The sequence below is a fragment of the Martes martes genome, assembly GCF_963455335.1.
Source record: "Martes martes genome assembly, chromosome: X".
Classification (NCBI taxonomy): Eukaryota; Metazoa; Chordata; class Mammalia; order Carnivora; family Mustelidae; genus Martes; species Martes martes.
This window is the reverse complement of record NC_137897.1, coordinates 60539909-60555306: the sequence shown is the minus strand read 5'-3', so window position 1 is coordinate 60555306 and position 15398 is coordinate 60539909. Positions and strand designations below refer to the sequence as shown.

Sequence of the window (15398 nt, the reverse complement as noted above, 5' to 3'; positions counted from 1 at the left end):
TAACTTTGGATGAACATTCATATTCTCTTTTATTAGTATATCTTAATACAGTCATTATTTGAAATGAAACACACTGTATTTGTTTAAAACAAATACAGAGTATATGAGCACTCAAGGTCAAACAGTAACATAGGACAGTATGATATAAAATATTAGTAACTTACATAGTGAGTCTTCAAATTCTCTATATTGTCTGGAAAAGTATGATGGTACCCTTAAAACTTGGTTAAACTTTCTTAACTTCTGCAAGTAAGAATATTTGTGATGTTCGGGTCCATGGTGATTTGGACCTAAAGAGGAAGAAAAAAACAAAATAGAAAATTGAGAGGTGGGAAATGTATGTATTGTTTTGTTTTTTTTATTTAGGGATATAGGTTATTATTTTAATTATCTTCTTTTTATTCGTGAATGCAGGCATTTTCATTGGCCTGTTTGGAATCATAATCTGTCATCTTCTGTCAAGATCTTGGTTGCACATCAGAATTATCTGTTAAAATTAGAAGAAAAAGTCTAGGAGATTGTTATTCAGTGGTTTAGGGGTGGGAATGACTGTCTCTGCTTTTAAAAAGTTTCTTCAGATGATTCTGATGCTCAGCTCAGATTGTGAAGCACTGCCCTAAGCAGAACTAGGGATGAAAGTGAGGCAGGAGAGGTTTCCTTTTTGTTGCATTGGGTTATCTTTAGTCTGTTTTCCTACAGACACTGTGGAATGGGGCTCTGCCTTCCCCCTCCTCCAAGTCATTCTCAGGTTTTGCTGTCAACATCGATAGATATACCTGCAAGTCTTATTTGTTCTTAATTGGAATAGTAGACAGTGCTGATACGTAGTGGATAGTGAGATAGACAGGTTAATGGGAATTATAGATAGTATTGAAATAAATCTAAGGTAAGAAATTGGTAATTTAAAATTGCCAGGTTTTCATGTATTATATTGGAAGAGTCTGTGTAGATGTTTTCATTTTGAGGATACCTAATTTTTAAGTATAAGGATGCAAAAGACTGTTCTACATATGTCACTTGATTCCCCATTCTTTAAGAACTGATAATTAATTTATTTGCAAAGCAATAGCAAAATGAAAAAGAGTTCTTGACCCCTATTTTTAGAACTTCTTTTATGGAGTCTCTTCATGTTTTATCATGTTGAGAAATAGGGTTTGCATCTGTAAAAGGAAACAGATTAGGATTTGTAGTTCTGGAATTTTCCAAGGTTGTCATGTTTTTAGTAAGTCCGTAAAATTATTAGCCTTTTGTGTCCAAAATGTCACTTTTCTAAGGATTATGAAGTATTTAATTTCCAATATGAAAATTGCAAAATGCTGACTAAAGTAAATATCTTTTTTTATGTGTGTGTGTGTATGTCTGAATAATGGTCACTCCTTTCTCCTAGAAGATGGGCTTCATGGGATTGTGAGCTGCACAGCTTGTGGACAACAGGTCAATCATTTTCAAAAAGATTCCATTTACAGACATCCTTTGCTGCAAGTACTTATTTGTAAGGTATGTAATGATCTGTTTATAATTCATTCCACAAATATTTGAATGTTTACTGTGTGTTAGATATTTGGTTTACAGTGTCAGACTTTTGGTGCATAGTGATGAAGAGGATGGGCCTGGTCTCTGTCTTTGGAGGGCTTATATTGTAATGGGGAGAACAGACATTACAAAAAGGCCAGTAAGTGCCATGATCGGGGAACTACTGTGTAATGTGGGAACATATAGGAAGCTTGTGTACTCTGGAGTTGGGTTGGGGGGCTTTATAATGGAGATGCTATAAGCTGATACCTGAGCTGTAAATAGGAATTAGCCTGGTGGAGTGGGATTGGCTCAGCATATTCTAAGCAGAGGCAACATGGTATTCAAAGGCTGGTAAGTGAAGCAGAGCATGGTGTGTTGGCAAATCTAAAGAGTATACGTGTGTGCAGATGTATGTTTTATAACCTTCCCTCTCATGTATTCTGGTTACCCAAATTTCAACTCTCCATGTGGGGCAGGGTTTTGACATAAGTTGGTGATGATAGAATTAAAAACACTTCATATGTGTTGTAGATAGTTTTAACAGTCTGTGTATACTCTTTTATTAGTGATACCTTGGAGGTAATTTTAAATATCTATAATATCAAAGTTATGATTTCCCTAACTCATTACTGCTAAGATTAATTCTGGGTTAGTTTGTTTTCCAACAAAATGCTTCCTTGAAATGCAGGAGCAGACCAGATTTTCCTCAGAGATCCAGTTCTAGGTCTTTTTTTTTTTTTTTCCAAGATTTTACTTATTTGAGAGTGAGAGAGCACAAGTGGGGCAGAGGATCAGAGAGAGAGGGAGACAGGGAGAGGCAGACTCCCTGCTGAGCAGAGAGCCAGATGTGGGGCTTGTCCCAGGACCCCAAGATCACAACCTGAGCTGAAGGCAGACGCTTTACTGACTGAACCACCCAGGCCCACCCAGGCGCCCCTCTAGGTATTTCATTGTATGAGTTTTTTATATAGACCTACTTAAGTAGACTGAATTTACTTTTTCTTTTAGCGATTTGTGTCCCTCCATTGCTTGAATTCAGTCCAACCAGGAGCCTATTTAGGGGGACATGTTGTAGCTTCTAGTTTTAAAATGGGATAGTTGAATTTCATATGGCTGGATTTATAATGTGTATTTCCTTTCTCTTTTCTAAAATATATAATTTTTTTTCAAGGCCTAGTCTGTTGAGCCTAGCCCATTTTATTAATTGGTACTTTTCATCACTGGGCAAGGAACCTTCCCTTTCTCCAGGCTTAGTGAAAATGAATTTAAAGTCAGTCAGACTTGGATTTGAGTACCAGCTTTGCCTGTTACATAATTGTATGACTTGAGGAGATTTACTTACGTACTAGCCTTTTCTCTCAAATTGGGTGTAATACTTCCAGTTGTGTATAATGTTTTGAGATTTAAAGAGAATGAAACTTAATGTAGTATAATGTTGCTTAGCTGTACACATAGCAGGTGTTTATATATGAAGGTTACTAAATACCTGAAGTAGCAGCATCTCATACATCTTTATGTAGAGGTTTAATAGTTCATCATATGAAATTAGAATCCTGATTTGCCAAAATCTTTTACAAACATTATATAAAGTAGATTGGTACTTGATGATATGGAAATCTATTTCAAGGAATTAATTTATTGAGGTATTTCTGTGTCTGGAAAGTACTAGTATTGGGTAGTGAGTGATTTTGCTTTGGTTTTCTAAAACAAACACACAAATACACACACATTCCCTCTACTTTTTTTAATGACTTGAAAATAAAGTTTTTGTCCTTTATGAATATTATGCATTTTGAATATAAAATTTCCCCTTCCCCTTTTCTTTTAATAGAATTGCTTTAAATATTACATGAGTGATGATATTAGCCGTGACTCTGATGGAATGGATGAGCAATGTAGGTAGGTAATAAATCAAGATGGACTAAAATTCAGTATTGTTTACTTTTGGGGGGAAAATTCTTACATAGTATATTATTAATATTAATAATAGTAATATTATTAATATTACTATTATTAGTATTTTGTAGTATCATCATTGATGTCTTTAATGGAAGGTTATTCTTTTCTACAAAACCTTAGGTTTATGTTTAAGTTTCCAGTAAAGAATAAGCAGATGACCCAAATTACTATTAGAATTCCTGTCAGGAAAATTTAAATTGCTTTAATAATGAAAAAAATTAGAGTGAGTTTCACTTTGGAATAATATTTTCATCTTTTAATAATTTCAGGTGGTGTGCAGAAGGTGGAAACTTGATTTGTTGCGACTTTTGCCATAATGCCTTCTGTAAGAAATGCATTCTGCGCAACCTTGGTCGAAAGGAGCTCTCTGCAATAATGGATGAAAACAACCAGTGGTATTGCTACATTTGTCACCCAGAACCTTTGTTGGACTTGGTCACTGCATGTAATAGCGTATTTGAAAATTTAGAACAGTTGTTGCAACAAAATAAGAAGAAGATAAAAGTTGACAATGAAAAGAGTAATAAAGTATATGACCACACACCCAGATTTTCTCCAAAGAAAAATAGTTCCAATTGTAATGGAGAAGAAAAGAAATTAGATGATTCATGTTCTGGTTCAGTAACCTACTCTTACTCAGCACTAATTGTGCCCAAAGAGATGATTAAGAAGGCAAAAAAACTGATTGAGACCACATCTAACATGAACTCCAGTTACGTTAAGTTTTTGAAGCAGGCAGCAGATAATTCAGAAACCAGTTCCGCTATAAAGTTACGCCAGCTTAAGGCCTTTAAATCTGTGTTAGCTGATATCAAGAAAGCTCATCTTGCATTAGAAGAAGAGTTGAATTCAGAGATTCGAGCTTTGGATGCTGGAAACAAAGAGAAAAATACCAAAGAGCATAAGGTCATAGATGCTAAGTCTGAAACAAAAGTACGAAAAGGAGAAAAACCCTGTGCTTTAGAAAAAAAAGATATTTCAAAATCAGAAGCTAAACTGGCAAGAAAGCAGGTGGATAGTGAACACATGGATCAGAATATTACAGTACAGGAGCAAAGAGCAAATAAAAATGCCACTGGTGAACATAAGAAATCTGATAAAAAAGAAGAACCTCAGTATGAACCTGCTAACACTTCTGAAGATTTAGACATGGATATTGTTTCTGTTCCTTCCTCAGTTCCAGAAGACATTTTTGAGAATCTTGAGACAGCTATGGAAGTTCAGAGTTCTGCTGATAATCAGGGAGATGGCAATAGTGGAACTGACCAAGAACTGGAGAGTTCTTCTGTAAAGTTAAATATTACTTCAAAAGACAACAGAGGAGGTATTAAGTCAAAAACTACTGCTAAAGTAACAAAAGAATTATATGTTAAACTCACCCCTGTTTCCCTTTCTAATTCTCCAATTAAAGGTGCTGATTGTCAGGAAGTACCACAAGATAAAGATGGCTGTAAAAGTTCTGGTCTGAACCCCAAGCCAGAGAACTGTGGAGTTGGACAGGAAAAGAATGATAATGAGCATTTGTTTGAAAGTGAAGTTCCATTACTTTCAGAAGAATCTGATCTTCGAAGATCTCCACGTGTAAAGACTACTCCCTTGAGGCGACAGACAGAAACCAATCCTGCAACATCTAATTCAGATGAAGAAAGTAATGAAGCAGTTAAGGAGAAACAAAAACTGTCAGTTCCAATGAGAAAAAAGGATAAGCGGAATTCTTCTGACAGTGCTATAGATAATCCTAAACCTAATAAATTGCCTAAATCTAAGCAGTCGGAGATTATGGATCAGAATTCAGATTCTGATGAAATGTTAGCAATCCTCAAAGAGGTATCCAGGATGAGTCACAGTTCTTCTTCAGATACTGATATCAATGAAACTCATACAAATCATGAGAAGACTTTGTATGATTTAAAGACTCAAACAGGGAAAGATGATAAAGGAAAAAGGAAACGAAAAAGTTCTACTTCTGGTTCAGATTATGATATTAAAAAAGGCAAATCAGCTAAGAGGTCTATAATTTCTAAAAAGAAACGACAAAACCAGTCTGAATCTTCCAATTATGACTCAGAATTAGAAAAAGAGATAAAGAATATGAGTAAAATTGGGGCTGCCAAAACAACCAAAAAAAGAGTTCCAAATAAAGAAGATTATGATTCTTCTGAAGATGAAAAACACAGAAAAAAAGGAATGGATAATCAAGGGCAGAAAAATTTGAAGACTGCACAAGAAGGATCATCTGATGATGCTGAAAGGAAACGTGAGAGAGAAAATTGCACTCCAGCAGAAGGCACAGTGGATAAAGACGGGACCAACATGGACTTAAGAGATCGAATTTCTAAGAAGCAGCAGTTAGGTGTTTCTTCTGATGGTGCTGATAAGCTGCCTTCCGGGAAAGAGGAGAGTTTTAATTCTCCAGAAGACAAAAAGGTTGCTGAAACTAAAGAAAAGAGTAAGCATTTGAAAACCAAATCGTGTAAGAAAGTACAGGCTGGCATATCTGACATTGCTGAGAATTTCCCAAAGAAAGAGCAGAGTGATGAATCCTCTGAAGACGACAAAAAGCAGAGCAAAAAGGGAATTGGAGTAAAAGAAAAGAAAACTACAGACTTGAAGAAAAATGTAATTAAGATGGAACAACAGTATGAATCATCATCTGATAGCACTGAGAAGTTACCCGAGGGAGAAGAAATTTCTCATTTTCCTAAAGGCATAAAACAAAATAAGAATGACACAACTTATGGGGAAAAGAAAAGTAAGAAAATAAAAGATAAAACTTCTAAAAAGAAGGATGAAATATCTGATCATACTGAGAAATTACAGGGAAAAAGAGATAGTTGTGATTCTTCAGAAGACAAAAGGAGTAAGAACGGGGCATCCAGTAGAGTGAAGAAAAGGTGCAGCTTGCCTGAAAAGAGTTCGAGGAAGAGACAAGATTGTTCGTCATCTGATACTGAAAAATATTCCATGAAAGAAGATGGTTGTGATTCTTCTGATAAGAGACTGAAAAGAATAGAACTGAGGGAAAGAAGAAATTTAAATTCGAAGAGAAATACCAAGGAAGTACATAGTGGCTCATCATCTTCTGATGGTGAGGAAAGTTCTGAAGACAATAAAAAGCTGAAGAAACAGAGAACTTCAGCGAAAAAGAAGACAGGCGGTGTCAAGGAGAAAATGAGAAACTCCTTAAGAACAAGCACTAAAAGGAAGCAAGCTGACATTACATCATCATCTTCTTCTGATATAGGAGATGATGATCAGAATTCTGTAGGTGAGGGGAGCAGTGATGAGCAGAAAATTAAGCCTGTGACTGAAAATTTAGTGCTGTCTTCACATACTGGATTTTGCCAATCATCAGGTATGCAAAAATAAATTAATTCATAATTTATGCTTTTACTGTCTTGAATAACTACGTGGTTTAATTTTCCCTGAAGCCAATCATGTGCAAGGTTACTGCTTAGGAAAAGGCTCTTTAAAATTCTTTAAAGATGTACTAAAAAGCCTTCATTTATTTTATGCCATCATTGGAAGGTATTCCAAATATTTTTAGTATTCTGTGTCAGATATACCAGGTTTGTTGGGTACCTGACAGAATTTCTTTACCAATGTTTAGTGCTTTTTCTGGAGTAATAAATAGTTTATGAAGGAAAATCAGATGTGTGCCGGTAATTCAGTAGGTATATATTCATGTAATGTAGATGTGTGCTTTGTGCTGGTATAACATAGTGTGTGGAAGTTTTAACTGCCTTGCCATGCATATGACTTTCTGTAATTTCTGTACCCAGTGTAGGGCTTGAACTCACAACCCTGAGATCAAGATCATGGTTTTCCAACTGAGCCAGCCAGGCACCCCTGCATATATATGACTTTTTAAATTGGACAGACTAACTTTGTGTCTGGTGAAATTCTCTGAAAATTTTATTTTATTTTTATTTTTATTTTTTTTAAATTTTATTTATTTATTTGACAGACAAAGATCACAAGTAGGCAGAGAGGCAGGCAGAGAGAGGAGGAAGCAGGCTCCCCGCTCATCAGAGAGCCTGACGAGGGGCTCGATCCCAGGACCCTGGGATCTTGACCCGAGCTGAAGGCAGAGGCTTTAACCCACTGAGCCACCCAGGTGCCCCTGAAAATTTTAAATTTACACCATTAAACCCACTGCTGCTCCTTGTCAATTTTTTCTAATCACATGAACAGATGTTTCTGTCTATAACAGTAACAAAATAAAAGAAAAATCCAAAAAGTAGATGAATTACCTTACCCTGAGGAGATAGAGAACTAGGACAGTTAGGGTATGGTCAGTTAGTGATCCCCCGCCCACAAAAAAGAGTTATAAAAATAATTTTTATTACTGTTGCAGTTCTTAAAAATCAGTTTATAATACATGTGCATATGTCACTTGCATTGTGTTTTTATTTAAGTTAGTAAACCTGTCAGTTAACTAGGGACATGTTAAACTTATTCATTCATTCATTCATTCTAAAAATTTATTTATTTATATTACAACTCACAGCTGCTTGCTCGCTTGCTTGCTTATTTATTTATTTAAATTTTAATTCCAGTATGTGTAACATACAGTGTTATATTAGTTTCAGGTGTATAATATAGTGACTCAGCAACTCTATACATTACTGTGCTCGTCATGACAAGTGTACTCTTAATCCCCTTCCCCTATCTCACCCATCCGCTCCTTCCCCTTTGGTAACCATCTGTTTGTTCTCTGTAGTTAAGAGTCTGTTATTTTGTGTTTGTCTTTTTTCTTTGTTCATTTGTTTTGTTTCTTAAATTCTACATATGAGTGAAACATTAGGTATTTGTCTTTCTTTGACTTATTTAGCATTATACTTATGATCCATCCATGTTGTTGAAGACAGGAAGATTTCTTTCTTTTTTATGGCTGAGTAATATTCCATTGTAGAGATACATACCACATCTTTATCCATCTATCATTGGACATTTGAGTTGCTTCTATAATTTGGCTGTTGTAAATAATGCTGCAATAAACTTTATAGGGGTGTTTATATCTTCATGAATTAGTGTTCTTTTTCTCTTCTTTGGGTAAATACTAGTGGAATTACTGGCTCATATAGTAATTTTGTTTTAAAATTTTTTAGGAATGGTCATACTGTGTTCCGTAGTGGCTGCACCAGTTTGCATTCCCACCAACAGATTCCTTTTTCTCTACATCCTCACCAAAAAAACTTTTTATTTCTTGTGTCTTTGATTTCAGCCATTCTGATAGGTGTCAGGTGATACCTCATTCTGGTTTTGATTTGCATTTCCTTGATGATGAGTGATGTTGAGCATCTTTTCATGTGTCTGTTGGCCAGCTTTATGTCTTCTTTGGAAGAACATCTGTTGATGTCTTTTGCCCATTTTTAATTGGATTATTTGTGAAGTTTTTCGGTGTTGAGTTGTATAAGTTCTTTATATATTTTGGATATTAGCCCTTTATTGGCTATATTGTTTGCATGCATCTTCTCCCACTCTGTAGGTTGTCTTTTAGTTTTGTTGATTGTTTCCTTTGCTGTGCAGAAGCATTTTATTTTGATGTGGTCCCAATGGTTTAATTTTGCTTTTGTTTCCCTTGCCTTCAGAAGACATATCTAGAAAAAATGCTGATATGGTCGATGTCAGAAGAATTACTGCCTATGCTCTCTCCTAGGATTTTTATGGTCTCAGGTTTCACATTTAGGTCTTTAATCCATTTTGAATTTATTTTTGTCTGTGGTATAAAAAAGTGGTCCCATTTCATTCTTTTGCATGTTGCTGTCCAGTTTTCTGAACACCATTTGTTGAAGAGACTTTTTCCTATTGCATATTCTTGCTTCTGTTGAAAAAATTAATTTTGTTGAAAATTAATTGACCATATAATGTTGAATTTAATTCTGGGCTTTCTGTCCTGTTCTGTTGATCTGTGTGTCTGTTATTCTACCAGTACCATACTGTTTTGATTACTACAGCTTTGTAGTACATCTTGAAATCTGGGATTGTGATACTTCTAAGTTTTGCTCTTCTTTTTTGAGATTGCTTTGGCTATTTGTGGTTCCATACAAATGTTAAGATTATTTGTTCCAGTTCTGTGAAAAATGGTGTTGATATTTTGATAAGGATTGCATTAAATCTGTGGATTGCTTTGAGAAGTAGGGATATTTTAACAGTATTTGTTCTCCAAGTCCATGAGCATGAAAATCTATCCATTTGTTTGTATCAATTTCAATTTCTTTCATTAGTGTTTTATTGTTTTCACAGTACAGTTCTTTTACCTTTTTGGTTAACTTTATTCCTAGGTATTTTGTTATTTTTGGTGCAGTTGTCAATGGGACAGTTTCTTAATTTGTAATTCATTATTAATGACATTTGTATATCATTATTAGTGTGTAGAAATGCAGTGGTTTTCTGTACATTGATTTGTATCACGTGACCTTACTGAATTCATCTATCAATTCTAGTAGTTTTTTGGTGGTTTTCTATTTACGGTTTCATGTCATCCACAAGCAATGAAAGTTTTAGTTCTTCCTTACCAGTTTGGATACCTTTTATTTGTTTTTGTTTTTTGATGGCTGTGGTTAGGACTGCCAGTTCTATGTTGAATAAAAGTGGTTTGAGTGGACATCTTTGTCTTGTTTATGATGTTAGGGGGAAAGCTGTCAGTGAACTCCATGGTGAATGTGGAGTATGATGTTAGCTGTGAGTTTTTCACATATGGCCATTATTGTGTTGTGGTATGTTCCTTCTAAACCTACTTTGTTGAGAGTTTTGATCATGAATGGATTTTATACTTTGTCAGATGCTTTTTTGCATCTATTGAAATGAACGTATGTTTCTTAGCCTTTCTCTTATTGATATGAGGTATCACATTGGTTGATTTGCAAGTATCGAATCACCCTTGCAGCCCAGGAATAAATCCTACCTGATTGTGTGAGTGATTTTTTCAATGTATTGTTGGATTCTGTTTGCTCACATTTTTTTTTAAGATTTATTTATTTATTTGACAGAGAGAGATCACAGTAGACAGAGGCAGGCAGAGAGAGAGAGAGAGGGAAGCAGGCTCCCTGCTGAGCAGAGAGCCCGATGCGGGACTCGATCCCAGGACCCTGAGATCATGACCTGAGCCGAAGGCAGCGGCTTAACCCACTGAGCCACCCAGGCGCCCCTGCTCACATTTTTAAAAAAGATTTATTTATTTATTTATTCGTTCATTCATTTGACATGCAGAGATCACAAGTAGGCAGAGAGACAGGCAGAAAGAGAGGAGGGGAAGCAGGCTCCCGCTGAGCATAGAGCCCGACGTGGGGCTGGATCCCAGGACCCTGGGATCGTGACCTGAGCCGAAGGCAGAGGCTTTAACCCACTGAGCCACCCAGGTGCCCCCTGTTTGCTAATATTTTGTGGAGGATTTTTGCATCTGTGTTCTCCAGAGATATGACTTGTAGTTCTCTTTTTTATGAATATCTTTATCTGGCTTTTCTATCAGGGTAATGCTGGCCTTGTAGAGTAAATTGGAAGCTTTCATTTGTCTTCCGTTTTTGAATAATTTGAGAAGAATTGGGTATTCTTAAAATATTTAGTAGAATTCACCTGTGAAGGCATGTGGTTCTGGACTTCTGTTTTATGGGAGTTTTTTGATTAATGATTCAGTTTCACTGTTGGTAGTCAGTCTGTTCAAATGTTAAATTTCTTTGCGAAGAAGTTTTGGGAGGTTATGTTTCAAGAAATTTATCCATTTCTTCTATTTTGTTCAATTTGTTAGCATATAATTTTTCATAATATTCTCTTACAGTCCTTTTTATTTCTGTGGTGTCCATTGTTATTTCTCCTCTTTCATTTTTTATTTTGTATGGGTCCTGTCTTATTTTTTTGATGTGTCTGGATAACAGTTTAACTGTTTTGTTGGTCTTTTCAAAGAACCAGCTTCTGGTTTCATTGATCCGTTGATTTTTTTTTTTTTTTAGTTTGAATTTTGTTTATACTCTGAACTTTAATATTTCTTCCTCCCACAGGTTTTGGGTTTCATATGTTCTTTTTGTAGTTTCTTTAGGTGTAAGGTTATGTTGTTTATTTGAATTTTTTTCTTCTTAAGGTAGGCTTGTATTGTTACAGAGTTCTCTCTTAGAATAACTTCAGCTGCATGCCAAAGATTTTGGAGCACTGTGGTTTCATTTTCATTTGTCTCCTTGCATTTTTTGATTTCCTCTTTGATATCTTGGTTGACACGTTCATTGTTTAGTAGTGTGTATTTAACCTCTGTGTATTTGTGTTCTTCCAGATTTTTTCTTGGGGTTGATTTCTAGTTTCATAGCATTGTGGTTGGAAAAGATGGATGGTATGACTTTGATCTTTTTGAATTTGTTAAAATTTGTTTTGTGGCCTAACATGTGATCTAGTCTGGAGAATGTTCCATGTGCACATGCAAAGAGTTATGTTCTCTTTTAGAATGGAATGTTCTGACTATATGTTAGATCGATCTGGTCCAGTATGCCCCTCAAAGCTACTGTTTTCATGTTGATTTCAGTTTGAATGATGTAGGTGGGGAGTTAAAGTCCTCTGCTATTATTATGTTACTGTTGATTACTTTTTTTGTTATTAGCTGTTTTATATTTTTGGGTGTTCCGGTGTTGGGTTCATAAATGGGTTTATGGTTGTTATACCTTCTTTCTGGGTTGTACTACTTATGATTATATGTTATCTTTCCTTGTCTCTTGTTACAGTCTTTTAAAAGTCTGTTTTTTCCATTACATGTTTTGCTACCTGGCTTTCTTTTTACATCTATTTGCATGCTAAATATTTTTCCTTCCCTTTACTTTATGTCTTTATGTCAGAAGTGAGTTTCTTATTGTTATCATACAGGTAGGTCTTGCTTTCTTATCTATTCAGTCACTCCGTTTTTTGATTGGAGCAGTTAGTCCATTTACATTCAAAGTAATTATTGGTAGGCATGTATTGCCATTTTGCTACTTGTTCTATGTTTGTTTTTGTAGTTTTTGTCTGTTCCTTTCTTCTCTGGCTCTCTTCTGTGATTGCTGGCTTTATTAGTGTATGCTTGGATTCCTTTCTCTTTATTTTTTTACATATTAATTGTTTCTGATTTGTGGTTGTCACTAGTTTTATATAAAACATTTTCTGTATGTAGCAGTCTATATTAAGTTAATGGTTGCTTAAGTTTGAATGTACTAGATTTTTACCCCCTCCCTTCCATGTTTTAGATATATACTTTATTTCCTTGTATTTTGTAAATCTTTAACTGATTTTTATTGGTATACTTAATTTTACTGCTTTAGTGCTACCTACTTTTCTTACTGCTAATTGCTGTCTTACTTTTCCACTCAGAGAATCCCCTTTAATATTTCTTGTACGGCTGGTTTAGTTGTGATGAATTCCTTTAACTTTATTTGTCTGGGGAACTCTTTATCTTTCTTTCTGTTCTGAATGATTGTCTTGATGGAGAGAGTATTCTTGGTTACAGTTTTGTTTTCCTTCACTACTTTGAATATATCATGTCAGTCTCTTCTGGCCTGCAAAGTTTCTTCTGAAAAAATATGCTCATATCTTTATGGAGTTTTCCCTTGCTTGTACTTGTTTTCTTTTCTCCTGTTGCTTTTAAAATTCCCTCTTTATCACTACATTTTCCTATTTTAATTATTATATGTCTTGGTATGGACTTTTTTGGGGTTGATTTTATTGGGGGTTCTTTGTGCCTTCTGAATCTGGATATGTTTCCCTCCCCAGATTTGGGAAGTTTTCAGCTATTATTTCTTAAAGTAAATTTCTGCCCCTTTTTCTTCCTCATGTCTTTCTGGGGTCCTTATAATGTGCCTGTTACCATGCTTGATTGTGTTAACTGAGTTCCTTAAGTATATTTTCATTTTTTATTATTTTCTTTCTCCCTTCTGTTCACCTTGATTGCTTTCTTTTACTCTGTCTTGTAGGTCACTGGTCCATTCTTCTACTTCCTCTATTGTACTATTTATTCCCTCTAGTATATATTCAATTTTAGTTACTGAGTTCCTCATCTCTTATTGGTTTTGTTTTCTACCTCTTTGTTGTTTTCTACCTCTTCGTTGAGTATCTCAGTGAGGTTCTCCACTCTTTTCTCAATTCTGGTGAGTATCTTTATGACCATTACTTTAAATTCTCCTTTAGGCATATTACTTATCTCTGTTTTGTTTAGCTCCCTTGCTGTGATTTTGTCATACTCCTTCTTCTCCTCATATTGTCCAGTTCTCTGTGTCTTTTTCTACGTTAGCCACGTGCTCTTGTAAATAGTGGTCTTATGAAGAACAGGTCCTGTAGTGCCCTACATTGCAGTGTCCTAGAAACGTGACACTTCTGGATTGTCTCCTTTGGGTGTTGTTGTTCCCTAATTTTATGGCTGAGCCTCGTTTGCCTTCATTCTAGTCATCTGCAATGGCTCTGTTTGCCTCTTGTGGGCAGGGTTTGGTCCCTGTGTTGTTATGGGCCAGTCTGATGTTTGCCTTGGGCTTGAGTTGAGTCACAACAGCCATTTATTAGAAATGTGGTAGCTCAGAACTACAGGGTGTTCTCCCCACGTTGTCTCCTGAGAAGTTTTGTTTTGTTTTTAAAGATTTTATTTATTTGACAGAGATCACAAGTAGGCAGAGAAGTAGGCAGAGAGAGAGGAAGGAAGCAGGCTCCCCGCTGAGCAGAGAGCCCGATGCGGGGCTCAATCCCAGGACCCCGAGATCATGACCTGAGCCGAAGGCAGAGGCCTTAACCCACTGAGCCACCCAGGCGCCCCTCCTGAGAAGTTTTTGTTGGTAGCCTGAGCCTGCCATCAGACTGGATGTCTGCCCTCACCCTGCTGCTGGGGCACAGTTTTGATTCATGTGTGTGCTTATTCTTCCCTCTGCTCCTGGGCAGGAGTCATTTTGAAGTGGTGCTAGCCACTCTTGGGGCTGTAAGCACACTGCCCAGTTTGTGTCACTTCTTTGGATGGTCTTCTGCCAAGGGTATGTTGGTGAGGGCTGTCTGTAAAAGAACATGGGGGCAGGTTTTGTGTGGTGCCAGCAAGGTCGATGCCACTCCCATGTGGAAGGTGTCTTGCAGGCACCTGAGAAAACTGTCCAGAGTCCAGACTGGTGTGGAGGGGATAAGTCTACAGAAGACATAGTGGGGTGGGACATGCTTTTAGCAAGGTATGTCCAGAGAGTTAGTGCTATGCTGGTTCCTGTAGGAGTGGTGAGGGAAATGACACCTGCCAGCTTTTTGGTCTTGCAGAACTCTCCCAGTGATCCCTGCCCTTGCAGCACATGTTGCAGCACATGCTCTGAAGTTATTACAGAAACTACCTTCTCATATACGCCAGGCCCTTTTCAAACTGCTGTTTGTATGCTGTATCTCAGTGGGGTTGGTTTGTTGTGCTGTCTCTTAAGGATGGGGACTCAATTTCCTACTGCTCCCTGGTTCTTCCAAAGTGGAGCCTGCTGATTTTTAATATTTAATGTGTGAAGCCCCACCCATTGTAAGTTCTTGGAAAGTTAGGTCCCTCTGGTTTTAAAAGCCAAATTTATTGAGATTTGTCTCCCAGTGTGTGGGTCTACCATGTCTGGGGTGCATAGCGTGGGGTCTGCTCTTCTCTGTATGCGTCCGTGGCATCCTTCCTTTCCTCTGACAGATCCACAGGTCACTTTGCCTTCCACTGCATCTTCGTCCTTTCTACCCTCTTTATAGTGGCCTTGTCTGTACATTTAGCTGTGGAGAGTCTGTCAGTCTTCAGATAATTTTCTTTTTTATTTGCACTGATGTGGCTGTTATGTAGATGTAACCACAGAATGAGGTGAAACTGGGACCCTCCTGCTCTGCCATCTTCACCAGAAATCCACCTGAACTTTATTTTTAAAATTTTATAAAGGAGATTTTAGGTATAAATGTGTTCCCAGCACGGGCAGAATGTTTAAATTTTCCCT

At 36.6% G+C, this 15398-nt stretch overlaps 1 protein-coding gene across 1 annotated transcript in view; it reads left to right on the top strand.

The window, feature by feature from the left end:
* Positions 1-15398, top strand: part of ATRX (ATRX chromatin remodeler) — a 290527-nt gene that overhangs the window by 90045 nt on the left and 185084 nt on the right. Inside the window, exons 7-9 of the mRNA XM_080795822.1 lie at positions 1388-1497; positions 3347-3414; positions 3744-6829. Of these exons, the coding sequence (XP_080651948.1) occupies positions 1388-1497; positions 3347-3414; positions 3744-6829 (3264 nt within the window). The remainder of the gene's footprint in view (positions 1-1387; positions 1498-3346; positions 3415-3743; positions 6830-15398) is intronic.